At 41.8% G+C, this 25,870-nt stretch overlaps 3 protein-coding genes across 8 annotated transcripts; 1 reads left to right on the top strand and 2 right to left on the bottom strand.

Moving 5' to 3' along the window:
* Positions 1-17,305: 17,305 nt before the first annotated feature.
* On the top strand, positions 17,306-19,610 carry LOC100118198 (SPRY domain-containing SOCS box protein 3). 2 transcript variants are annotated; one of them, XM_008216183.4, is made up of 5 exons: positions 17,306-17,671; positions 18,061-18,251; positions 18,351-18,579; positions 18,704-18,931; positions 19,143-19,610. In XM_008216183.4, the coding sequence occupies exons 1-5, from the start codon at positions 17,572-17,574 to the stop codon at positions 19,307-19,309; spliced, it is 915 nt and encodes a 304-aa protein (XP_008214405.1). In that variant the 5' UTR covers positions 17,306-17,571; the 3' UTR covers positions 19,310-19,610. The 2 variants fall into 2 exon arrangements, with proteins under 2 accessions (XP_008214405.1, XP_031779621.1); XM_031923761.1 differs by having other exon boundaries at positions 17,364-17,671; positions 19,126-19,468.
* LOC100118165 (N-glycosylase/DNA lyase) lies at positions 18,595-21,170 on the bottom strand. Of its 4 annotated transcripts, none has more exons than XM_008216185.4 (4): positions 20,893-21,169; positions 20,737-20,796; positions 20,359-20,667; positions 18,595-20,264 (listed from the first exon to the last, which is right to left on the bottom strand). In XM_008216185.4, coding segments are annotated over exons 2-4 (918 nt in total). In that variant the 5' UTR covers positions 20,739-20,796; positions 20,893-21,169; the 3' UTR covers positions 18,595-19,657. The 4 variants fall into 4 exon arrangements, with proteins under 4 accessions (XP_008214407.1, XP_008214408.1, XP_008214406.1 ...); XM_008216186.4 differs by having other exon boundaries at positions 20,889-21,169; XM_008216184.4 differs by lacking the exon at positions 20,737-20,796 and having other exon boundaries at positions 20,359-20,517; positions 20,893-21,170.
* A 1,720-nt stretch (positions 21,171-22,890) lies between these two features.
* Positions 22,891-25,781, bottom strand: LOC100677933 (putative inorganic phosphate cotransporter). Of its 2 annotated transcripts, none has more exons than XM_003428006.5 (4): positions 25,378-25,781; positions 24,885-24,987; positions 24,567-24,793; positions 22,891-24,498 (listed from the first exon to the last, which is right to left on the bottom strand). In XM_003428006.5, the coding sequence occupies exons 2-4, from the start codon at positions 24,907-24,909 to the stop codon at positions 23,284-23,286; spliced, it is 1,467 nt and encodes a 488-aa protein (XP_003428054.1). In that variant the 5' UTR covers positions 24,910-24,987; positions 25,378-25,781; the 3' UTR covers positions 22,891-23,283. The 2 variants fall into 2 exon arrangements, with proteins under 2 accessions (XP_003428054.1, XP_031779622.1); XM_031923762.2 differs by having other exon boundaries at positions 25,374-25,708.
* Positions 25,782-25,870: the final 89 nt, after the last annotated feature.

Consider the following 25,870-nt stretch of genomic DNA (forward strand, 5'->3'; position numbering starts at 1 on the left):
GCTGAGCTTATCTCATACTCGACGAGACGAAAAATTTCATCGCGCGCGCTTGCAAAGTTTGGAACGTTGTGCGAGGTCCGACGAGATGTTCCTCCGTACAGGTATGTGTGTGTGTGTGTGTGTGTGTGTGTGTGAACGACTACACTGTGTTCATGAGGAGAGACGATGTGAAACGTACTGGTGTATGTGTGTGGATGTGATAAGGACGGCGGCGGCAGCATCGAACCGTCGAACCGAGAACGACAATGGTTATGGGTTAGGCGGTCCTCGATAAGGGAGCGTTAAGTGAAAGAGCAAGCTAAGCGCTCGTCTATTTTTGTTTTTCGTTCGCAGCGAGTTTCCGATGAGAAACGAGCCGTACGTGGGTGTTGGGAAGATCAGATTAGCGTTGATTTAATTACTCGTTCGGCTCTGATCGCGAGGGGGTGATTGAGTTGTTTCTAACCGAATATTCGAAGAATCAGTCATATACGTCGCTCTAATATGATACGACTCCTCGTGAAGCACTGCGGCCCTCCTTCCGGGCAACTTGAGCTTTCGCATCAGCGCACAAATTCTTACTCCATCCGACAATCGGAGAAATGCCTCCAAAACACACACTGGCATCAGATAACTTTTCCTGTGTGTACAAAAGTACACCAGTAGGAAAACTTTCTTTATTATCGCTCGCGCTGTATACCTCTCGAGAAATAACGAACCGGCGAATGCATCAAAGACCTTTAGTCGTAATTCACCGTAAGACGGAAAGATTACACCAGCCGCAATCGCGCGCGCGGCCGACTTATTCTTCGGCGGGGGAGCGAAGTTTGCGTGCAACCTCGGAGACGACTGATTCTTTTTTCCGTCGTGTCCTTGGAGAGGCTTCCTCGTAATGCGCTGCTGCCTCGGAAACGATGCCTATCAGTTTGTAGTTCCTCCTAAGGATCTTCATCTGCCGCTCGTTATTTTCGGGCTCAAGAGTAAAATGAACTACAGGCGCGGAAAGTTTTCAAAATGTTTCGGACAGTGTCCCGAGGAGAGGTTAAAGATTGTGATTAATGTATCGGTTTAAGCGCTTTGTTGGTTTTTAAACGTAGATATGGCTTCGAATTAAAACTTTGAACATTCGAGAGACGCAGTCCAAGTTTAAATGAGTAAATTAATCGTTCGAGTGTAGCAACAGAGATTAAGAACGAGTTTCCAGTCGCTCTTTATAACGGACGAGGAACGAGATTTTCGTTGACAAAGGAGCATCGCAATTTAAATGTTGAATTCCAGATTTCGTGTTTGTCCCAAGAAAAATACCTCTTTAATCGAGACTAATTACTTTCACGTATGAGTAATTAGCCGAGTAAAACGGAACTTCTCATATAAATTACAATTTTCTTCTTTTGTGCGTGAAATATAGCGGACATAATTCTCACAAGAAAATAAACGAGGCAAGAGAGGGAGAGAGAGTAGAGAACATGAAATAAGCAAGAACGGCAATTTTTTTTACATTTTGCAGTTGCGCGTATGTCATTAGAATCAGCTTTTTAAACGTTCTTAATGATAATAATAAATAATACGCTCATTAAACTAAACATCCATTTTTTGCAATCTTTTACTCGAGCTATGGATTACCCATGATTCATTACTACATAAATTTTGTTGATACCATCCATGTTACGGCCCAGTTGTTAAGTGATAATCAATAAAAACGTACATTTCGTTTCGACGAAAATACATGAAAAAGCCGCTGTTAGAGCCAACACAAAAACGATATTGAAGCATAGCTTGAGAAAAAGCTTTTAGATTTTATGCGAAACTAAAATTAATCTAATGTATAGCCGTGCAGGTATAAAATAAGGTAAAATAAGATTCGGAAAACATTGTATAAATGTAATTTCAATAGCTCGCAGTAAAAACGTCACTGCCCATTCACGTATTTTACAAAAATTTTAATATTCCACAAAAGAAGTTTTTAACGACCATATAAACGATTCCCCGTTTAACCATTGTTTGAACATTAGTAGACAAAATAGAGGCTTATTACTGAAATAATTATTGTTTAGACAGAGCTACGTTAATATTTACTATTATAAAATAAAAGGAGGTACACCAGAGGCGGCCTTCAACAAACAAATACAGAAATAAATGTGTAGAAATTGATTTATGATTCCCAAAAATGAAACGATTCATATGGTTACTTTTGTCCAATACATGGATCTTAGAAGACTTATTGATACTAAGTAACGACCTACTTTTACGTCGGAAACTTACTAAAATAGAGGTATTAAATTTATATTTGCAACATTTTAAGTGTGCATATGATGAAAATGCAATTTACGACCAATTAAGAAATCAACTCTAGATCCTCTATAATTTAAGGTGCTATAAAATTAAAATAATTTAATTAGGGCAAACGTTACAGTCAGTTAAAAATGTGATTTATGTTCGATTTTTCAAATAGTCATAACATTCCACAAATCTTCTTTTTTCTCGATTGAACCACTGGATATAAAACTCAATCAGCTATTTAGATCAACTTATTTCAGTTTTATCAAAAACCAAAGCCCTTCAAGCCTCTGCATTATACTATAAACGAACCGAGGACCTAAAATAATGACCCATCAACATTTCCATCAAAATAATCGCGTCAAGCTCCCTCTCCATCACTTTTGAAATCTCCACAAATAATTGCGCCGCGGATAAAAAATAAATTGTGACGAAAAAAATTCTAATTACTCGAATTTAAGAGTCCTGCGACGATCTCGTTGCGCGACCTAATTAGTGGCGCGATATAGCAAGGCCGCGCTCGAGCCGTGTGGGTCGTTAACGCGGCGATCGTCCGATGTGCCATTAAGTAGATTATAACCCTTCAGCTCTAAGCGCGCATGAGCGTTACATAATCCTGTATATGGCGATATCCCGTGAAAGGCGGCTAGCTGCTCCTCGTCTAGATTATATTGTGGCATAATACATCGACTGGTTCGGCGACATCATCATCCAGACGGCCGACGCGTCATGTGTGTAAGTGCTCTAGCGTGTACGCGTTATATAGGAGAATTTTGGTGTAAGGGGAGACGAGGACCTGATATGAGATGGCTTTTTCCCATACGTCCGGAATGTGCTTCGTTATGGTTATCGAAATTTGTCCTCGGGGGTGGGCGCTATAGAGCTTCGTTTGTTCTGCTGTTACGGCCGGGAATTATTTTGCTTCGGTATTTGGATAAAGTACAACTAATGCGAAGATGTGGTGGCTCCCGTTCCGCGTTGAGGGAGAAAGATTATTTTGGTTTGATATAGCTGCCAGCTCGGTATGATAACGACGCAATCGCGGGGAAATTTGCGGCCGAAATCAAGCTCGGTTAAGTGTATTCGTTCCGAGTTTGGGCAAACCTCTGATTGACTATGCAGGAGCTTGGAGTCTGTGTTTTTGCATCAAAATTGGCTGGTGATATTTTAAAGAAAAATAAACAACCAACCTCGGCATCAGCGAATTCACTCTCTATTCACGAGCTACCGCACGGTATACACATTATACAGCTCTGCCTCGCTCTCGAGCATGTTCCGGTCGACCGACCAACCGCCCGTATATGATGTCAACGGCGATGTTTTCCCTCGTCCCCTCTACTCCGCCTTTGAACCCGTGTATATACAGCAGTACAGCCGCGGACTCGCTCGAAAGTCAAAGAGCAAGACTCTGAGTGAAATCCAAGAAACAGAGGGTATAGATACAGCACACAGTGTGTGCTGTAGTGGAAAATTTGTAGTGCAACTCGCGGCGCCGCATCACTTCGCTCTCTCTCTCTCTCTCTCTCTCTCTCACTCTCTCTCTCTCTCTCTCTCTCTCTCTCTCTCTCTCTCTCTCTCTCTCTCTCTCTCCGGCAAAAATTCGCGAGAGTGAAAAGTTGGACAGAAAAATACTGAGGATATCGCGGTAATGGATGTCGCTCGTGGTACCTCGCCTTGTATTTACTGCGCCGATTTTCGCTGTGATGTGTGTCCGTCGACGGTCGTAAGCTTCTTTTTTGTTTCCGGCCGAATAATGCCTCGGCTGATTTTTTATATTACACGAGTACGAGGATGGAATTTCGTATGCTGATGGCTTGTCGGCAACGCGAGCGAAGTTGACAGTAAACGGGGGAGTACGTGTTATGCGAAAAAGGTTCAGCGAAAATAAAAGTTGCTTCTGCTCCAGACGAGTTTTAATGAGTCCGATCACTCTCAACTTTTTCGCAGATTGTTTGCGCCAGTTTCTTTCGGCGCAGAGTCGTGATCTGATAGTAATTTCAGCTTTGGTAACCTTAAAGTGTTGTACAAGGTGTAGTTGTATACTTATAGGCATCGAAGTCAATGAAAGAATTTATAACTTCATATAGCGCTACACACGAAACCAAAACTACATGATAAATCCATAAAAGTGACGTAAGCCTCGATAAACTCAATTGAAAAAAATACGATCGGTCCGATCGTCGATCATAACCTCGCGAAACGAATTTCTATTTCCGCGATCGATCTCCAACAATACTCGCGCAACGAGTGCACAGCGCGAACTGGACACACAGGGCTGTAAGAGAAATCGCGCGGGTTCCTCTTAGTGTCGAGTATAAGAATGGACACTGGACAAAAGCAAGAGTTTATCTCTGCGAGTGAACTGTGCTGGAAAACGTAAAGGATTCTAGCTTTATAATAAAAAATAGAAGCAGTGACGTAAAGTTTTCCAATTATCACGGTATAACGGTATTGTACTCGATCAGAATAAGTAATTAACCTTTTTCCGATACAGGGCGCATTGAAAATTTCCGACTCGAAATTCTAGGGAATCCGTTGGACTGCCGATATAAAAGTGAATTTAATTAAAAAACCAGTTATAAATTAAGCTCGAGCTCGCGGCCTCGAACTTCTACGGATTTCTCTATATTACCGGAAGCCATCGGAATAAAAGTAGAAAACGTTCCTCTCATGGTGCTCGCGCTTCGTATAAAAAGTCTCGCATTTTTCTGGTTTTTTACGGCCTCATCCCCTATATATACTACAGCAGCTCTGGCTTCCTTTCTCTCAAGGCGCATTGCATTGAATCGCTCCTTTGGAAGAAGCTCAGCCCAGTCCTTTGTTATACCCATTCACACGTTCGCTTCTGCAGCCAACTCGATACGTCGGATTTAATACCCGCCTCCGGCTAATATACGTAAAAGCCGCTGCATATGTGCTTTATTTTTTTTCCTCTTTCCAAGGGCTTCTCTGTAACACACGAGCGCAGAGCCATCGGCAGATTCGTTTGTCATTAGATCCTTTGTCACGTGCACGCGCTGAATTTTTCATCTACTTTCTCTCTCCCCGAACGCGGAAATTTTAATTTCCAGCCCACGCTCGCGTTTATTAAGCTTCATACGCGTACTGTGCTACATAAAGAGATAGAAGTGGGATTTTATTTATAATTTTTTTTTCTCAACCTCGAAAAAAAATTGCAGCGGGAAATACTTTGTGGAATAATATTAGAGTCTCGGCATGTATGCAGTATGGAGAGCGTTTTAGCCGCGAGTATGTTTTTAAGCGCATTTTGAGATGGAAAAAAAATAAAACTACAAAATCCTCAACAAACATCCGCCAGCGTGTAATGAAAAAGAAAAGCACGAGCCTAAGAGCCGTGCGCGTGGGCGTCTTTAAAGTACGCACACACAGCGAGCTTGCAAGAAAGCGCAAAACTCCGTCTCTCGAGCTATTCAGGGGAGAGGCCATTATCGGACACGACGTATAGTCGGCCTCCATTCCCCTCGACTAATCTGGCGATTCTCCCTCGCGCCACGTCGCCTCCGCTAACGAGTACAGCCCGCGAGTACATCCGAATGCAAACATCCTAGAGCTTCTTACTCGAGGACATCGCGCTGGCAAATCTCTCTCTCTCTCTCTCTCTCTCTCTCTCTCTCTCTCTCTCTCTCTCTTGCTCCCTTTCCCGACCGAGTTAGTTACTACGTGACGGAATTTTCCAACGCTAGCTGCAAGAAACGGCTTTTTCTCTCTCCAGCCCTCTCCGGTTTATTGTGCAAGCTTGCTTTATCGCGCGCGGCAAAGCGATGGGAATTTCACTCGAATTGATGGTTGCCGCGGATAAACGAGCCGCTGCTATAGGCTCTGCATTTGCGCGTATCGACTCGTGATTTGTCAAGGCGTATTACTACGCGAACACACAGTCAGATTTTCGCATCCGGGCACGTAAATGCAAATCCCGCTGGGGAGCGACACGCGCGGAATAAGTAAAAAGCGAGAGCGCGAAAAATATGAAGCTGACGAGGCGGTCGATGTGTGTACGATAAGAAGAATCCAGTTGACCATCTAACGATTTTCCGTCCGTCTAATGAAACGCCTGTCAAACAGGCTCAGGGACTCGTCGATACGATATCGCAAAGCAAAGCCGGATGATAAAACAAGCATTCGAGGCGGCCGCAAATTAAGACGAGGCCGAAGCGCCGGACGCTGACAAAGTGTCTCCACTTCGTCTTGAGACCTTCGAGAGCGAAGCGCCGATGTTATACGTACGTCTCTCCCCTATAGCCGCTCTTCTTTCATACAGTTGTATACCGCTGCGTTTGCCTTCGATTCGAGTCGTCGCTTCCTTTGTGCGACGATACGAATCAATCTTAGGCGCAAGTATCCGAGCGAGAGACTCTTTGGCGAAATTGACTCGCGCGAATATTTAACTTCTATCGGCGAATTCCCCAATAAAGTTTCGATTATACCAAACTCTTTAGTACGACATTGGCAATTTGACGCAATGAAAAAAGTACATAAAGGGAAGTTATTTAGATGGAAAAATAGAAAGCGCTTTGATGTCAGCGCGGAGAAACTCGGATGGTCGTACATTAAATACACACACTAAGGACAAAACCCGATACGCGCCCCAACGCGCGTTTTTTACAAACTCCCTCATACTCCAGCGTCGATCCTCGGGAATGTGATACAGCTCTCGATCGAATTACGAGTTTTATGAGCGAGAATGCTTTATCGGCATGAGGTTAGATCTGATTACGTTCGGCCAGCGAGATAGAGAGAGAGAGCTATGCGATACACACTCGATATAGTCGAATTCTTCGCTGCAGCGCTTTGGCAAAGGCGCTCATCGGATTCTCCAATTAAAATGCCTCCGTCATACGTACCCGAATTCCTTGCTATAACAGTATTTAGTTGCTTTACTGTATAAACTCTCCGCGATTCTCAATTCGAGCTCAATCGATACGGTTTGCTTTGTACAAAGCTCTCGCAGCGCCAAAGGCAGAAAACGAGAAAGTCGAGAGAGAGAGACCGCAATGCCAAGCCCCGTCGAGTGAAAAATACAAGAAAGCATCGATTTATACACAGCGCAGGAGCGAAGATTAAAAACCGCTCCGATGAAAGAGTCAAACGGCAATACCGAAGCAAACAAAAGCCGAAAATCACGCGGGAATTAAAAATCTGTCGGAGCTTTATCTATATCTGTGATGGCGAAAAAAGGAGGAGGAACCCGGCCGCGATAAAGAGGACCGCAAAAAGGCTGTCGAGGAGCGTCCATCACTCATACGAGGACAGGACCGAGACACATTGTTCGTCGTGCGCGACGGGAGATAAAATTCATGCGAAATTTATGGAACGATCATCCATCCGGGAATATTCCCGATAATTTCGCGCGACTATCCGATTCTGCGAGGTTAAAGGGATCGACGCGCACGGCTTTACTGCGTGACGCGCCTATAAGGCGAGGAAAAAAAGGCTTCGCAGCGAAACAAGTGTATCGAGAGAGAGAACAACCGGAAAATCCGTCGGCGATTCCCGCGAGCGAAAACCAAAGTATATAGAAGGGAGAGTGCAGAGCTCTTGATAAATCGTCCGAGCGCAAGATGAAGAGGTCGCGATCGATAAGGTCTTGGCAACTGTTGCAACATTTTTTTACACCCTTAAAGTAATAACCCGCAATACTACATGCTCTTAGCTCCGATGAATTATACATTGAATTTACAAACGAGTCAATCTCCATCGCTAAAAGCGTCCACTTACCTCTAATCAAAAGTACAGCGTCTGTCGTCTCAGCTTTAAAAAAGTCGACCCCCAAGCGAAAGAGCAGCAAAGTCCCGCGTTACACAATCAATTTCGCACGAGCGTCGTCCGGGTAATGCTTTAATTATCATTTAAATTCATCGGCAAGGAGTCGAGTCTCCAGCACAGCTCTCGCGCGATACACTAAGCAACGGAATGACCTGTTCCTTTCCAGCCTCCGAAATAGAATTTTCCGCGTCGGCAAGCACGAGCCGCGCGTTTTTCCGCTCGCACGCGCGCAAGCTCTCCCGCCGCAACGCCATTTGAATTTTAAGCCCGCCGGCTATTTCGTCGCGCACCGCACTCGTGAAAAATTATCTCTCGCGCTTGCGGCTATCGCGCGTGCTTTTTTCTTTGCTTTTTCACGAGGGTATATAATGCGAGTCGAGGGACTATGGGCGTTATTGTCGACTGCGCTGAGCTTGCGTCTAATTAGCTTGGGGCGGAAGCTCTGAATGATGATTGTTTTTTTGTTTCCACGCCGCTGGGGGGCACGATGCTGACGGAGCGTTTTTTTAAGCGTAGAAGCTTTTTCAAATTTTATGATAAATGTATATATGAATCGCGATTCAATATGCCCGAGAAAACTCGAAATTCAGCTTACTTGCAGATCGCTCCATTGATAATCCATCGAAAGCGCCAACTTCCTCCCGCGTCTCACGTATAAATTAAAGCTCTTTGCGCACCCGTCCACGTCCGTTACGGAATCTTCGGCTACAGTATGTATGTATATACCTATATGGCCTGTATATCGCGAACTGCAATGCTCGCGCACGTAAGCAGCGGATAAAGGATGACCGAGGCTGCTGGAATATAAGGGAACAGAAGCGCAAAGCGCCCGAAAAGAAATCTCCTCCGCCGGCTTGCCCATTATTCCTGCAGCCAGCGCGGTACTGCGCTTTTTACGAGCCTTACGTGTGCCGCTTGTATAAACGCGCGTGTGTCTATATATACGTTATCCGCGGTCTGCTTTTTCCACTTACTCACCGACGATTTCTCGCGGCTCTCCGAACACGGCAACAGTTGTCGGTCTTTTCATTACTTGCTTTTTTGCTTTCTCCCGTTTTTTTAATCGGCTTTTTTCCTTGTATACCCTTGTGCTTTTTCGGGAGCGAGGAGAGGAGTTTAAATAAGGTTGAAAAAGGAGCTCGAAATAAACGCTCGCAGCGCGGAGAGCACAGGATTAATTCGTATTACACCAGCTAACGGGAGGATTTAAAACTGCGCCAGATGCGGAAATAATTCCGGTAAAAGCGAGATGATTCGCTGCGTTGATATTACGATTTAATCGCGTAGATCGCGTTTCTGTTTCGCGCGCGTGATAATTCGAGTGGATTTTAAAAGTTAACGAGTTAGCGAGTATGCACTGAAAATTTTTTGTAAAATCATACAGAAAGAAAAAAATTAACTCGCGCATAAAATTCATTATCAAATTTGCGCTCACTTCGTGATCGTCGTCATATTTAAAACCGGCGTGTACACATGCTTCAAGTTTTCCCATCCTACTACGCACATCAGCGCAACTTCTCGCGTTTCTTATCAGTACAGCGGCCGCTGCAAGCATTAATAGCCGACACCGCCCGTGATTTTTCTCCCTCCCCTAGATATACATCTGACCGCATTTTCCCTCATAACTCACGGCTCGTTGTTCAGAGGCCAGCTCTGGCTCTACTCTCTCTCTCTCAAAGGCGTTTAATATACCCGCCCTGATGCGAGGCCAAATGAAAGAACTTTTTCACGCCTCTGCGCGCATATTTCACGAAAATTTAATTAAACGCAATCACGCCACGCTATGCAAGTCGCTTAGAACAACTCAATCGCCCCCGCAAGCTTCGAATGAAAAAAAAACGAGCTAATCAAGACACACCAAAGCGCATTTATTCCGTGCGGCTACGCAATTCAACAGGTCTCGCGACCGCCGACTGCAGAATTCAGCGGCGCGTTCCGGCAACTAATTTAAAAACTGAAACGCGAGCTTTACAAAGCTTCGCTACTCGTAGGTGGAGAGAGAAAAAACACACAGCGCAGCGAGTGAAAAACAAACGCGAGTTGTTTCAAGCGTATACACGAAGTCGTGTGCTATTATTTTACCCGGGAAAGGTATACCCGACGCTGACGCCGCTGCTGCATCGAGCGAATGAATCTGTGCGATGAGAGGAGTCGGGCTCGCGAGGCTGTGCTCCCGTTAAGTGATTGAGTTTGGCGCCGTTGCTCCCATAGGGAGTATTGGATGGAACAACGAGAGAGAGAGAGAGAGAGAGAGAGAGAGAGAGAGAGAGAGAGAGAGAGAGAGAGCGTTGAGAGGAATATTGTCGCCCCATATTGCGTTAAATTATTTTTCGATGTATTAAGTACACGCGCGCATGATTCTATATTTAATGTTAAGATTATAAGCATATTTTATATCACACGCTAAGCGTGAGTAGTCTATTTGTTTGAGAAACTCGTATAGGTATATATTCATCGTTGATATATTTGCGAAATTAATTATTAATAATCTAAGCGTCGTATGAACGATTTTTGTTACACTAATCTCTGGCGTCGAAAAAAAAACAAAAACAGACACTGTATCAACGAACGAGCACACAACACGTCTCGACTAACCTCGTCTATACAAAATTTAACTTGTACATATTAATGTGTGGAACTACAGGGCAGGGCGATGAGTGCAGCGCGCGACGAAACCGCGTGTACATACAGAGAGCTAGACGTGTGATTTAATTTTCACGCGAAGAAGTCGCGATGAAGCGTGTGTCATCTAGAGCGTTGGTCAGAGCTTGCGCCGACTAAAGCGAGAATTATATCAAGTGTACATATAGAATAAACGCGCTATACTGTATCCCAGAATTGTGATTAATGTACATAACGAGGATGCGTGTGCGAGACTTTATTATTTTCGTAAATCTCATACGATCCAAATTAAATCCATATTAAAAGAAAAAAAACAACTCGTCGCACGAGTATGTAAATATTGTAAACGAACGCGAGAACTACGTTACAGCAGCGCATCGCAGTATAAAGCTCTCTGCGCCGTAAAGCTTTACACAGCTGTGTGGCGTGTACCATGTACATATACAGCTATATATACCAAAAGCTGCGGCATAATGCGATCAGCAAGAAAACACGTGAAAAACTCGAGCGGTTGTGCAGCTTTAACTTACACACACATATATATATATATATATATATATATAGTGTATACTGTGCGTATCGCAACTCATCTCTCTTCTCTCTCCTTTTTTATTCTACTACTTCTTCTTTCCTCTGAGGCGGCTGATGCGCAAAGTTGCGCGGCTAATTGTAATGCATTGTGCAGCACGGTCGAGAAAAGTAGCTCCGAGATTATTTCTTTTTTTTCTCCTCCGCAAGTTTCGAAGCGATACACACACACAAAGAGTCAAAAGCGCGAACTTTGTCGGCGCGTGCGTTATGATGGCAGATTTATCGCTGAACGTTTTATCCCCGTTGATTATTCTAATATTTTTACGATTCGTATCCTGATGTGTATAGAGTATAAGAGATGTATTTTCGCGTTCGCGTTTTTACACCGAAGTGTATAAGAGATATATATGAATAGGGGGAAATGATGTGTAACTGATGATGCGAGAGTTCTTTTTTGCGATGTATAAACTTGTAAATACACGTGCGCGCGAGGAGATCGGTGTAGATTTAATCAAGGTTTGTATGATGTTTTTTTCATATAGGCTCGTATCGTGTATACAGACGATGTATCGTAACCTCGTTATTATCGTCTCGTATTATTATGTGTGTCAGTGCGGCGAATTAGGACAGACGATTAAACGAGTAAATTAATTATATAAAAACAAGCGCTGAAGTACCGTGGAAAGCTGTAAGAAAAAAAGTTATCGAATATATCGCATATTATTAAAGCATATAATTAATTAAATCGATCGCCAAGCATTACTTTCCCTTCTCAAAATCGCGAAAAATCAGTTTTCCACAGTACTTTCGCCGATCCGCTGCACATCTCGATCTCGTGCAAGCTCGCGTGTGTAATGAAAACCGCTCGAGAGCTTGCGACGTGTATATGCGTGCGTCGCATGATAACAGGCCGCAGAAGAAAGCGAGAAAAGAGGCAAAGGTCGAGGCGAAGGTGAAATGGTGCTAATTATACGGCCGCCGGCATACATATCGAGGCGCAGGATCAAACGCACGAGAGGAAACGCGCTCGCGAAAGCTCGTTCGAGTCGTCGTCCCTCGAGCCCCGGGACGAGCGAGTTTGACGAGCTGCGCGCACGTTTTTCCTCGAGATCGTATATAATGAGTATAATACAGATATAGCTGTACCTGCAGCGAGCGAACTTTTCTCGGCGATGATTTCACGTGCATATAAAGGGGCGGGACGCGATCGTGCTTCGGAGAGAGAGAGAGAGAGAGAGCTTTTTCTCGAGCCGGTGAATGGTTTACGATTACGTCCGGTATCGATTTCTGGTAACTCGACGTAATTATATACGGGACGCTTGTCATCCGCAGTCGTGCGGCGCTGTGTACTCTTGTCTTAAAGTGGATGGTCTCGGCGATCGGTCAGACGCGTTGCGTGAGAGTCTTAAAGCCGATGCTTTTCGAATAGATTGTATGTTTAAACATTATACTCGCTGAGGCTGCATTCGGCGAACGGCTTTTCCCATCCGGCTGAAATTCAATCGTGGATGGTTTTTAGGAAACGCGCGTTTTAACTCGATGCGCGCCCGTACATACGTTGTGTGTAAAAAGCTATTAAGTTTTTAACAATACATCCCGCTTGCGAATATTGTAAAACGAAATAAACGAGGGCATGACGTCGCAGCGAAATACATTTCATCGTCAATTATACAATTTCCCGCGCACATTAATAATAAAAGATATAATTAATTATTTCGTCCGCGTGCAAGCTTCCCGCATATAAATCCTCGCTATTGTACCCGTGTCATTTCTGCGAGTGCGTACATCCACTTATATTATATTCGGAAAATCATCGCATTGACCAAACACGCCGCGAATGAAATAAAAGATCCGCGCACGCAAAGCCCGTATTATATCGTCGAATCGCGCTCAGACGTGCGAGTTGCGCCTTTCCCGCACCTCGACCCGAGTCACAAATCCACATACACATATATGTATTGTATACAGCTGCAACAATCCTTCCGATTCCACGCGAGCGCAAAGAGGAGAGTGAAATCGATGCACGTGCGTGACGAGCTAGTTCGCTCGTTAGCGTGTGCAGGAAAAACGCATGCGTGCATTCTCTATACGATATCGCGCTATTAGTATACTGCGCGCGAGCGATGACTGTCGACTATGAAGAACTATTGCCGAGTGAGTGATTTTTTTTTTGTTCCCGAAATGTGATGATCACGAGCGATGTTATATCATATACGTGCGCGAGAGAGTGAGAGGCTGAGAGGTGTATCGTGCAAAGTGAGTGTGTGGATGAGCGAAGAAATATATTATATAATTACGTGAATATAATATATAGGCGTATATTAGACGAAGAGAGGTGTATGATGAATATATTAAGCGCGCGATCAGCGCGATCCTTTTTTTGTATCGAAAGTGCTGCACACTGCTCTGAAATAAACATGACGCTTGTTTGATTAATAAAAGCTGACTATATGTTCTAAATCTTCAACTTTCCTCTCCGATTCCTCGCCTTCATATAGGAGATATAAGCCGCACACACGAGTTAATTCGATTAGGACGATACTTTTTTCGCTTTTTTTCATTCCAATATTTTTTTCCAGCCAACCCTGACGAGGAAGTCCGAATCTGCGTGCGAGTGTTCTTGCGTAAAGTGGTCTGTTTTTGCACTAGCTTGCAGTGACGACGTGGGATGTGTTAGACCCGGCACTCTGGCGCTCGCGTTAATTGATAAGCTAAGCTAATTAAGCTCGACGTCTTCGGCTGTGTGACTCCTCTGCTTGTATACTAGCGCGAAAAATGAAGTTCATTTTTTGTTGTTGATTTTTTTTTGAACGAATAAATTATTTTAGACTTAATCGCAGTGTCGATGCAGAAACTATACATAGCAGTGACGCACATATGAAGGTAAGTGTTATTTATATAAAGTATTGTACTGTCATTAAAAACAAGAAACAAATGACGAGTATACTTTGTAATATTATTAGAAATAGAAAGCTGACAAGAAAAGTAGTCATTGGTTTTTTCCCAACAATATCCTCTGAGTAGCTGTGCGTTTCCAGATATTTCATTCTCCTACGCTATAAGGTCGATTGGTTCATTTTTCGCACTTGTAAAATGCCCACATCTACTCTAGAATTCAAGAAGCGAATTCATTTTTTCATACATTTCCCGCGTAAGCGCATGTAAAGCCGATAATACAAAAGGTAAAATTTTCCCACCCGACTTTTCCTCTCACCCGCTTTTTATACATTCTTCCGATGCAAGAAGCGAACAACAAAAGCACTATTTCAAGCCCCCCGCACACATAAATTCTAAAAATGTCAACGCAGAAAGTGTAGAAGCAGGCCCGCAAAAGAGCGCAACAAAACTTCCTCATATATATATCGAAAATACGAGAAGAGCATTTCTCACGACATCACCTCGAGTGGCAATCGAAAGACTTCGCTCCGCCGCCTGCATACGACGAGGCCAAAAAAGAAGAAAGAACGAAGTATTCCGAGCGTAAAACAGCAAGCGCCTGGATATCTTTTGCTCTCTATAACCCAAAGCGACCCTCGTCGTCGTTTCCTCCCCTATATACTGTATAGCTCGCTCGGCTTTCCTTCATTTCGTGTAAGACCAGCGAAATAAAGAGAGTTTATCCCCCTTTTCGCGACGGCCAAACGAGCCGTCGTCATGCGCAAGACGGTCATCAAGCTTTAATTGGAACTTTTACAGGCTATATGTGACGAGAAATTTACGAGAGCGAACTGTGGCCTCACACGGCCGCATGTGTGTATATATATATATACACAAGTATACACGCATACAGAGGAATGATCGAGTGACAATGTGACCGAAGTGTGTAGGTACTCGACATTTTATAGATAATGTATCGATATAGAATAATGATATATTCCATAATAAACCGATTCAAAAGATCGTTATTTCATTGCACATCGAACATTTCATCACCTGCTATAACGACTGTAAAAGCGGTTTATACGAGTAAGAATGACATATGTTACACGAACACGCCATGTGAATCTGACTTCTTTATACTCGACTGCTGAAAGAGTATTAACTCTCCTAGAGTATAACATCGTGACCAAGTTTTTCGAGGTGAAGACGACCGAAGCTCTTTTTGTACTATACTGAGAAGTACGAAGATTGACTTCCACGCTGATGTCGTTTTTCGAATTTTTACAATCGTTAATACAATTTTCAATAATATATAATATACCCACAAGTGATAAAACAGCAATATGAGAACGTAGACATTTCTGATGAGTATTTGCTCTCGATAGCGCATCCCTCAACGCAAAAAACAGCCCATTATACGAAAGCGACTAAGTGCGCACCCATGTAATGCATGCGTCAACTTCCACGGCTCGATCAAGCGCGAGACAATCTCACGACGCGGATTTTCGATTCGAACCCTATATATTGTATGTATCGTGAAAGCTTTAAGGAACGCATATGCAATACGTATACACCCTGGTAGAAAATTAACGGTTGAAATTCGTTAAAAAGTTAAGTTTAATTGGCCAGTTTTATCAAATTTTAATGTAAAAAAATTAATTAAAATATTGCTAATATTTTAGTGATGCGTATCTATAATACCACATCAGTATTATTATTAAGTTAAAAATTGTTTTTCCCTTTTTTTGGCATTAAAACGTATATATGTCTTATTACGAATATTAAATCGTTAACCACAACTTAGCTAAGTGGCAGGGATACAGCTTTTAATTCGAAGCCTAATCGATAGCTTCACTTTTTGCGTTTCCGACGTGGAAAAAAATCCGAGATAACAAGAGATGCTCGTACAGCGAAATAACTGAAAAATAGATATCTCGAGAGAGCCAAGCTCGTATAAGTCATATATAACGAAGTCGCGCTTTGTCGATTCTCTCGCGTAACCATCAGCATATGTGCAAGCGCAAGCGCCGATTTTTACGAGCGGGGATACATCTGTATATATAGATTGTGTGTCGTATAACTTTACGACACGTGTATATCGCGTGCATACGTATATATATATATAGTATAGCTCTCTCTCTCTCTCTCTCTCTCTCTCTCTCTCTCTCTCTCTCTCTCTCTCTCTCTCTCTCTCTCTCTCTCTCTCTGTCCTCGCTTCACGCGCTTTTTTACATGCTCGACTTAATTTGATCGCCAGCGTTTTGCACGCGAGCAGAAAACAGATAAAAGCTTCGGAGTATCCGTATATATTGCGGATCGATTCGAACGTTCAAATGCATTCGATTGTTTTTCTTTTTCTTTTTTCGTTATTTCCCTTTCCTTCGGGCGACGGATAATCGATTGATCTAGACGCGGCGGCTCGCAACCGATCGATGCGGGAACAAATGCGTTTGCCTCCCGCCGCGACGGCTTTGGGATGCGATTCCGGGCTATAGAAAGACTGTGGAAACAAAGCAACGGCTCTTTCTATTTCCATTGACTGCGTTTATTACAGACGTTTCGTCTTCTGTAACGCAAAGAATTGAGGGAAACTATATATACGTTATACACGCGTTTGGAAAAAAACTGGGTTAGCTGCAAGGTTTCGACTAACACACGACTAATACACACGTGCATCTGAGTGCATCGGTACATACCATAGTGGCCTTGTTCACGTGTCAATTGGAGAAACTTTTGCAAAGACTTGGGTTTGTGTGTCAGCGGCTGTGTGAAAAAGAGGGGGGGGGGGGGGTTCTTTTGTGTGGAGTTACAATTGTTTATACATAAAGGAAATTCGAAAAGCGAATGCGTGGATGATTGAAAAGGTGTATCTAATTTCAAGGGTTTTGTTTTCTGGTGTGAGTTTGTGATCGGCTTTACACATAGATGAGTTGATACTTTTTGGAAAAGAATCGAGTTGATTGAGTTATGATGTTAGTTACGATGTGTACTACACGAGCTTCCATAGTGATGGTTACGTGCTTTGCTTTTTATTAATTAACAAACCGTAATAAAAATAAAAAATTTACTTTACCTTTACTCTTCTTATAAATCTTTGCAACAAGAACAAAAATAACGAGCGCAAAGAAATAAAAATTTCATAAAACGGCGGGAAAGCAATAGCGAGGTCACAGTAGCGCCATCTGGTATCAAGCGCGACTATCATCAGCAGCGCACATTGCCAATACAGTTATACAGCTTCAGTTATAGCGACTGGTCACTGGCTGGCAAGCAGCTCGGTCAGTCAAGACGTTTTCTAGAGATTTCTCGAACGCGACCGAGTTTATATATAGGAGCTGCCCGATCGAGCGGCGTCTCTAGTTTGTTTTGCATCAACACAGCCAGAAGTTCGTGCATCATAATCTAATCGCTGTTTCCCGTGTTGCGGTAAACGCCAGACAGCGTACTTTTTCATAAAGTCTGCAATCTGCAATATACAAAAGTACTGTTCACGGAGGTATGAGCATCGAATTCGATCCCGTCAGTCTGATGAACAACATCGACAAATCGTGCATCAAGTGCATGGAAACCAACTGCTGCTGCAGCCACAACAATCAGAGTAAGTACTTACGCAGACATGGTTACTAAATTTCACTTACTAGTGAGTAAGTTTTGGCCTGTAGATACGCGAAGAGATTCGACGTAGGTGTTAGTGCATAGTTTATTGCAAACCTCGATTCGCAGTATGTGTGAACAGTTTGCACGAACATTCGAACATTAGGCGTGTGCGAAACTTAAAAATATACCACTGATGACGTTTGCCATAGAACAATCAGAACAGCTGATTCGACATATTTTTAGCCCTAGACTCTTGTAGAAGGTGTATAATAAGATAAACCGCTTACTAGAGTAACCTTAAAAGCTGCGCTGATCCAGTGCAGTGCATCGCTTCGCGCTATGGCAGACTAGTTCAAGGACATTCACTTTATTGCGCTAATATGATTCCAGTCCCTGAATGGACATGGGACCAGTCTTTCGAGACGCCCAAACTGCAGCTTGGCAAGAGGAATATGGAGGTGAAGTTCCATCCTGGGTACAGCGTAGGGACAGCAGGTATCAGAGGGAACAAGCCATTGTCGAGGAACAGACATCATTACTGGGAGGTCAAAATGATCACAGCCGTTTACGGAACAGATGTAGTGAGTTATAAAAAACTGAGTCAATGATTTATGTGTGTCAGCTAGCAACCTCGATTGCGCAAGCAGTATATCTGAGTGCAATGATCTTTTTATTTTCAGATGGTAGGAGTGGGAACGAAGAAAGCTGACTTAAAAAGTACAACCGAGTCTTTTTGCTCACTCCTGGGTAGGGATGCAGAATCGTGGGGATATTCGTATAGGGGCTATCTACAACATAATGGCCAAACCAAGGAATACAAGGCGTGTTTCAAACAAGGAAGTTTGGTCGGTGTTTACTTGGACACATGGAAAGGAACGTTACAATTCTTTTTGGATCGAAAACCTTTAGGTGAGTTGCCCAAAATAATAGTTGACATTGTTTATAGCTTTATTATCAAAATGTTTTAACTTACAGACAAATTTTCTATTAACAAGTGTCATGTAACTTAACCACGTACGTGATATTCTTTCAGGTATTGCTTTCACAGGCTTGAGAGGATTGGAGTTATATCCCATGATCTGTTCTACAGCAGCAAAAAGTAAAATGAAACTCACATGCTCTTGCTCGATGCCGGCATCTTTACAAATAGACTGTTTATCCATGTTAAGACCTATTCAAAGAGCTTATTTGAAAACAGCATTCCCTGGACTGAATTACCTCTCAAGGAGTATTTTTGCAGATTTACTTCAAAAATGTGATGGTAAAAATTCATTTGACTTTTAAAAAACAAATCGGGTCTTTGCGTGAAAAAACCTATTCATTTATAGCTGTTAATCAAAACAATAAATTAGATCGTTTTCAATTTTTCGTAGAATAAAATACCACGCGGACATGATTTAATCATGCAAAGTCCTGATACAATTTATTTTAAACCAAATTCTTCTGACTTATCAGATTAATTTTTTATTAAGACGACGACAATGAGGAAGATTACGAATTCCCACGAATGATATTGGAGGATTTTGACTTTGCTCTTGTGCAGTGTAAAAACAGAAGAAAGAAAAGGCATATAGACCAAGATTACATATCGAAACGTCCAACTTCATCATTACAGACTATAGCTCTTACAACTATTTGAACTATTTTTCAGTAATTATTTTCATATCAGAAGAGGATTTTGAGAATCATGAAAATTATTACCTGTTTTGCGTACCAAGCAAATGGCAAAATTTTTGTAAATTAGTATTTTTTCTTTATTACTGTAACAGTAATAAAACTAAGTGAAGATTGTAATTAATTTATGTAAATTAATTGATATTAATAGTTATATATTAATTCATATGCCAATTTTTGCATTTAAGATTCTTTTACACTATTATATGTTTAGCTTTAATTAATATTATTATTATTATTGAATAAAAGACATCTTTTATGCAGAATTTCTGTGTTCATTTTTCAAGCTTAAAACCTCAATACTAAAAACAGTTCAATCACTGGAATTTTTTCTACCAACTTTAGTTTTTACAGACTTCTTTTTCTCAGCTTTTGAAATGGGACGTTTTTTACTTGTTTTACTGCTAGTCGAATTGATTTTAACACAAAACACAATAGCCTGAGCCCAACCAGCCAGTGGACCCCACAACTCACGTAAATGAGAACTAACTTCCTGGTGTATTTTGGGCGTCACTGTTTTTTGCTTACTCAAGTGAGGTGTGTAATTAGAACAAGCAACTTGAAATATGTGTGTATCTACAGGAATAGATTCTAAGTGTCCCAATGACATAAGACAAATACAATCTGCTACTTTAGGGCCTATACCTGGTAGAGACATGAGACTTTCTCTCGCATGTTCATACGTTGCACCATTCTCTTTTTTTAATCCCAGAAGCCAGTCTTCTCCCAAAGACAACAATTTTTTAGCACTTTTGACAATATACCCAGCTCGATACCCAAATCCTTCTTTTCTGAGAATATTTTCCAATTCTGAACTGGAAAGTTTCTCAATTTTTGGAAAATCATAATAATCCTGGCCCTCAACTGTGCAAATGTATTCCCCAAACAACCTGCACAATTTATCAACCATACCTGATATCCTAAAAATTGTAAAATATTTGGTAGCTTACAAATTTGGCACAGATGAGAAATATATTTATCTCGCTTAAAACTATTAATATCAGTCTGAAATACCTTGTTATATTGTTGTTTGAACTGCAAATAAACGAAAACAGATTTTCAACAACATCTTGATTCAGTATTCTCACTGCTCCTATTTTATCATAAGTAGTCTTAAAGTGGGAATCGGTGCCAGCCCATGATTTGAGATTTTCTTTTAGAGACACATCCAATCTAAAGTAATTAGATAATGCCTTATCACATTGAAAACCTTTTTTTGATCCATGTCTTGTGTAAAACAATTTATTATCACTTTGAGACAGTGTCCAAAGTGCACTGTTAAAAACTCCACGATAACTGTTCCCATCGCTGCATTCTACCCACCTAAAAAACAAATCTATAAATATCAACAAAGTACTTATCGACTCTTGTGAAATATGCTTAATTAAGTACATTTAATCCCATTTTCTTTCATCATACATAAAAGGCTCAGGAATGACGTGATGGTTTATACTGGGCAAAAATATAAAAGTGGGGGTTATGTCATACTTACATAAATTGTACTCGATAAATAAATCAAGATGAGTAATAAAAAAGGAACTTACTTACCTAAAACTCTGACCTCCTTTCAGCGTTATTCCCAAATCAAGTTCATCTTTTTCGCATAAAATATAACCACTTATTTCGTCGGAAGATTTCCCGGTACTAGTAGTCGATGACATGTTCAAAACTGATTCGGTAACTTTAAATATAGATAAACCAATGCGTTTCGCATACTTATTTACTATTTGTGTCATATACTATCAATAATAATCGCCAAACAAAAACATTGTTGACACGCGGGCCGCATGGCGCTCGTTTGACTACTATATCTATACCTACATGTCATATATAGAGACCGAAACATCAAACACGAGTGATTTGGCGCGTAAAACGGAACAGCAGCGCCACTTTCAAGTATATAGGTGCATCTTGAATGAGCAGTTGTTTGGTATTGGATCCTCCGCTCTATATATTTAAAAAATGATGGCCTTTGTTGTGAAGCATTTAATGCGTGATTCTGATTGGTTGCTGGTTGGTTGCCTAGGCAACGAGATCAGAACCGCGCTTTAAATTCATAACCCTCAAAACAGTCATAACTCATAACCCTGGTAGAAATGTTTAAGGTGTTTAAAATGAAATGTGGAAACCTTGATAACAGATAAAATATATGTAATATAACTAGCAAGAAATTTTAGTAAAAATTAATCATTACCAAGAGTGTGTAGTATTATCTCTAACCCTATTTGAAGTAGTAATAAAGTGTGTGAATATTATTTAGATTTTTTTTAAATGTCAGTGAGAAGTTCAATTAAAAGAATAAAGAGTTTGAAGATGTACTGTGCCTCGGTGCCCAAAGTCGCCCCGGTGAGGTTTGAGAGGTGAATTTAAAAAAAAGTTCAGTATCCGAGTCAGTAAGTTTAAGTCTATCATTATACAATGTACTTTGAATTGTAAAAAGGCTACTAGACAACTAAAATATGACACTGCCACTTCCTATGTTACCTAGAAATATGTAACCTAGATGATTCTGATTTTTAAACTGTTTTCTTTCATATTTTCGCATCCAGGCTCATGCGAATTTTTTAATTGAGCAGGTCAAATTTTACTTATAGCCAGTTACGCAGAAACTACTATCTCTAGCACATTGTATTTCTGGTTTCTAGCATATTTTTACATGGAGAAAGTGGTAAATGTTTTGGCTTTTTAGTCAAGGTTTTAGGTAATTAGAATGTTGACTTTTAATAGTTGTGAGAGATTTTGAGACCAATATCTGTTTATTCATTTTTGCATTTATTCTCATTCAAAAACTAACAGGTCTAGAGAGCTCATATTTTGCATATAGATTACTTTTGCGATTGTGGAAAGATATTTAAAGTTGAATCAACGTTAACTCAAATACTTTTGTCTTCGACTACAACACTGATGTGAATGCAAACTCATGCTATACGACTAAATAATTATTATGGCTGTTAGTTTTCGAATGAGAAAAAATGCAAAAATGGAGTAACAGGTATCGGTCTCAAAATCTCTCGCAACTGTTAAAAGTCAAAATTCTAATTAATGCCTTGACAAAAAAGCTAAAATACTTATCACTTTTTTCATGTAAAAATACTGGAAATCAGAAATACAATGTGCTAGAGATGGTAGTTTCTGTGTAACTGTCTACGAGAAAAATTTGATACGCTAAATTAAAAAATTCATATGGGCCTCGATGTGAAAATATGAATGAAAACAGTTAAATCATAATCATGTAGGTTACATGTTTTCTAGGTAGCACAGTAAGTATCTGTGTAAAATTTCAGTTGTATAGCTTTTTTATAATGCAAATAAATGGCATTGTAATGATAGACAAACCCACTGACTCTTATACTGAACTTTGAACTTTTCTTCAAATTCACTATTCGAACCAATGACGACGACATTGAGCATTATTAATATATTTATTAAAAAATAGTTTTGAGGGATTTATTAACATGTTACATGCTTATAAAATATTAGCAGACGTTATTGTGCCGCACAACACTTATAATCTATTTTCTACCAGTGTTATTAGACAGAGATAGAATCAAGAGCGCGCGAAGCGCGCCTTCATTCCTAGTCATGTAAAACATAAACGATAAGCGTCCATTAAAACGACATTAGCCAACTAGTGCAGTTGCAGCCCAGCTTATATAGGTAATCAAAAGTACATTTCGATCTAAAAATGAAATTCAAGGATCGTTACGAATATATAATTAACACATTACTGACATCATTTAGGTGATTTAATAAGGCGTGGATTCCAGAGGTTAGGTGTGGTGTCATAACTCTGTGATTAATCGATATTGAGCAGGGAATATAAAAGTGAACTACGAAAATAGAGCCAAGCAGAATTCAATCTCTCGCAAACGAAGGTAAGACATAAACCCAAAAGGAAAATGCTACACTATTACATATAATATATGTTAGAAATTTATTTCAATTCGAACAATTACAATCACCCTTATCGACCCTCTTCGGTCGTCTCGTAAAATCCGGATCGTCCCACTCCTGCACATCGGCACTACCGTAAACCGTGAAAACGGCGTTCGTCAACACGGCGACCACAAAACCGATCCAGAACGCCAGCCTCCACTCGGCGGCCGTCTGATTGGTCGTGAGCAAACCCACGATATAGGGCGAGAGTATACCCCCGAGGGCCGCGATCCCGTTACCGATCGCCATGAGCGTGCCCGCGTAGTTGGGGCTCAGATCCAAATTGTTCACGACGATACTGGGATACGAGCTGCCCTGCAGAGTCATGCCCAGTATGAAGGCGGTGACCACGACGACCTGATCGCAACCAGCGTAGGAAGCGATCATGATAAAGGCTGCCGGTCCGATTGTCGAGATCATCGCCAGGAGCTTTCTCACGCCTGTCAGCGTGAGCCACTTCTTCTCGAGGATGCGATCGGATATCCAGGAGCTGAAGATCGAGTTGAGCCACATGCAGAGGTAGGGCAGGGAGGAAAGATAGCCGTTGTTCTCGATAGAGAGCTTGACGACGCTGCTCATGTACTTGGGTAAGTCACTGGCCATAGTGAAGTAGGCCCAGTCGCAACCGGTCATACCGATCACGAACGCCCAGAACTCCTTGCTCCTCGCTATATGCCGATACGGAGCTGGAGGCAGTTTTTCGAGAGCATTGTTGTTGCCGGCGAGGTTCTCCTGGAAGTACTTCAGCTCCGTCGCCGAGATGAAAGGGTGCTCGAGCGGATCGTCGTAGCAGAGAAACGCCCAGAAGGGGAACCAGAGTATACCCAAGATGCCGAAGAAGTAGAACACCGCGGGCCATCCCATGCCGGAGTGGAGGATTATCAGCGCTGGCAAAGTGGTGCCGAGAACAGGGCCGAGGATGAAACCGGTAAAGACGAATCCACCGATCCTGGCCCGATCTTCGGGTATGGCCCACTTGGAAACCATCGTACTTGCGACCGGGTACATAGCGCTACTGGACACTCCTATGAAGACTCGCAGGACTATGAGAGCTGTCGAGCCTCCCCAGTCGATCGCCACAGGCGTGACGAGGGTCAGAACTGCCGGGATGAGGATGCTTTGACCCAGGAGGTACTTGCCGCCGAAGCGCTCGGATAGAGAACCGTAGAAGAACTGCGTGGCCGTGTAGCCCCAGTAAACCGAGGATAAGATTATGCCCTGAGAACATTTTTTTGGCTCGGTAAAGTTTAGAATAATAATATTCATCGACAAAATAGATTGTATACCTGCGTGTACTCGTCCCACTCGTAGACTGTGCCGATTTTCACGGTCCCGTTTTTCGACACGTGGACCGATGAAGACGGGCAAGTCTCATCCGTTGGTACCTGCGTCGAGTTGATCGGTACGACCATTTCCGTTATCGTTATCGAGAGGATGGCTCGCATCGCGTTGCCGATCGCCAGCGCTAAAAAGGCTAGCGTAGCAAATATCCATCTTTGCGGAACAACCAAGCCTGAAAACATTTGCATAATTAAACATCGTTTGTTTATACGAGCTACCGGTTGGACGGTCTATTATTTGCAGAAGCGTCACATTTTACTCACCGCAGTTTTTTCGAGGCGACAGCATGTTGCCTCGATATCGGTATGCGCAGATGTGGCAGTGGTTTTTACGTCATTTTATAAACCAGGAATCGAATAAATTTTTCTGAAACGTTTCAATTCATGTAAAAATGTTAAAACCACTTGTTGTCAAGCTATGTAGCTCTGTACTAATATAATGAACGTCGGTTAAGAAAATTTATTCGTTCCTCAATCTTTATTTTATGGATGAGCTATTGAATTATGCTTAATAAAAGCGAAGACGTTTATTACCATTAGGAAAGTGCCCTCTGATGATTTAGCAATGAAAAGAATCTTAATTATAAACAGCGCGCATAGCACGAAAGCTATTACACAAGTCCCCGGCAGTTACACTTCGAAAAAATTTTCTCAACTCGAACTTCGCGTAATTTTTCATATCTATACATCGAGGCTAACGGGACGTTTGTAAAAACAAAAAAAAAATCGTAAAAACAAATGATCGACATTCACTTACTTGTGTCAATTGTCGGAATAAACGTCCATTTATATATCTCGCCTCGGAACTCCAGCTATAATTCATGCTCGAAACTTTGTATCACATTTTCCAGGAGTATAAGGTGCAAATCTTCCCAGAACTGCATCTCGATGCTTATCTGCCGATTATGATCGTAAAGCTCGCGCTAAGACAGACGAGATAAGACTGTCGCGTATAACGGCGCGTCAATAATATTCAATTTTCTGATCGAAGTTGTTGTGAACGCGCGTCTCAAGGATCTCGTTCCAGTTGATCGGACAATTATATTTGTGCGTTTGCTCGGCTTCCGACCTATTCTATACCGCTTAGGTAGACGTCGATTTAAGAAACCTGCGAAGCGAAGATGTAGAATTGGACGAGTGACACGTTTCGATATTACAATAGATTTGAGTAAGGAGAATAACGAAAACTAGTGGAAAAAGCGCGACGATGACCGTATGCTTAGCATAGCATGATGAAATTTCGCGGGAGA

This window comes from Nasonia vitripennis, chromosome 2 (genome assembly GCF_009193385.2).
Source record: "Nasonia vitripennis strain AsymCx chromosome 2, Nvit_psr_1.1, whole genome shotgun sequence".
Lineage (NCBI taxonomy): Eukaryota > Metazoa > Arthropoda > Insecta > Hymenoptera > Pteromalidae > Nasonia > Nasonia vitripennis.

Excerpts from the sequence above, each read along its gene's own strand:
- LOC100677933 (XM_003428006.5), bottom strand. The coding sequence starts at position 24,909 with ATGCTGTCGCCTCGAAAAAACTGCG. Across the intron at positions 24,794-24,884 it reads GTCGCCTCGAAAAAACTGCG|GCTTGGTTGTTCCGCAAAGA; the intron begins GTGAGTAAAATG and ends AAATGTTTTCAG. Across the intron at positions 24,499-24,566 it reads AGTGGGACGAGTACACGCAG|GGCATAATCTTATCCTCGGT; the intron begins GTATACAATCTA and ends AAATGTTCTCAG.
- LOC100118198 (XM_008216183.4), top strand. The coding sequence starts at position 17,572 with ATGAGCATCGAATTCGATCCCGTCAGTCTGATGAACAACATCGACAAA. Across the intron at positions 17,672-18,060 it reads CTGCAGCCACAACAATCAGA|TCCCTGAATGGACATGGGAC; the intron begins GTAAGTACTTAC and ends ATATGATTCCAG. Across the intron at positions 18,580-18,703 it reads TTTGGATCGAAAACCTTTAG|GTATTGCTTTCACAGGCTTG; the intron begins GTGAGTTGCCCA and ends ATATTCTTTCAG.
- LOC100118165 (XM_001602157.6), bottom strand. The coding sequence starts at position 21,080 with ATGACACAAATAGTAAATAAGTATGCGAAACGCATTGGTTTATCTATA. Across the intron at positions 20,668-20,892 it reads AAAGGAGGTCAGAGTTTTAG|GTGGGTAGAATGCAGCGATG; the intron begins GTAAGTAAGTTC and ends TTTGTTTTTTAG. Across the intron at positions 20,265-20,358 it reads TCAAACAACAATATAACAAG|GATATCAGGTATGGTTGATA; the intron begins GTATTTCAGACT and ends TACAATTTTTAG.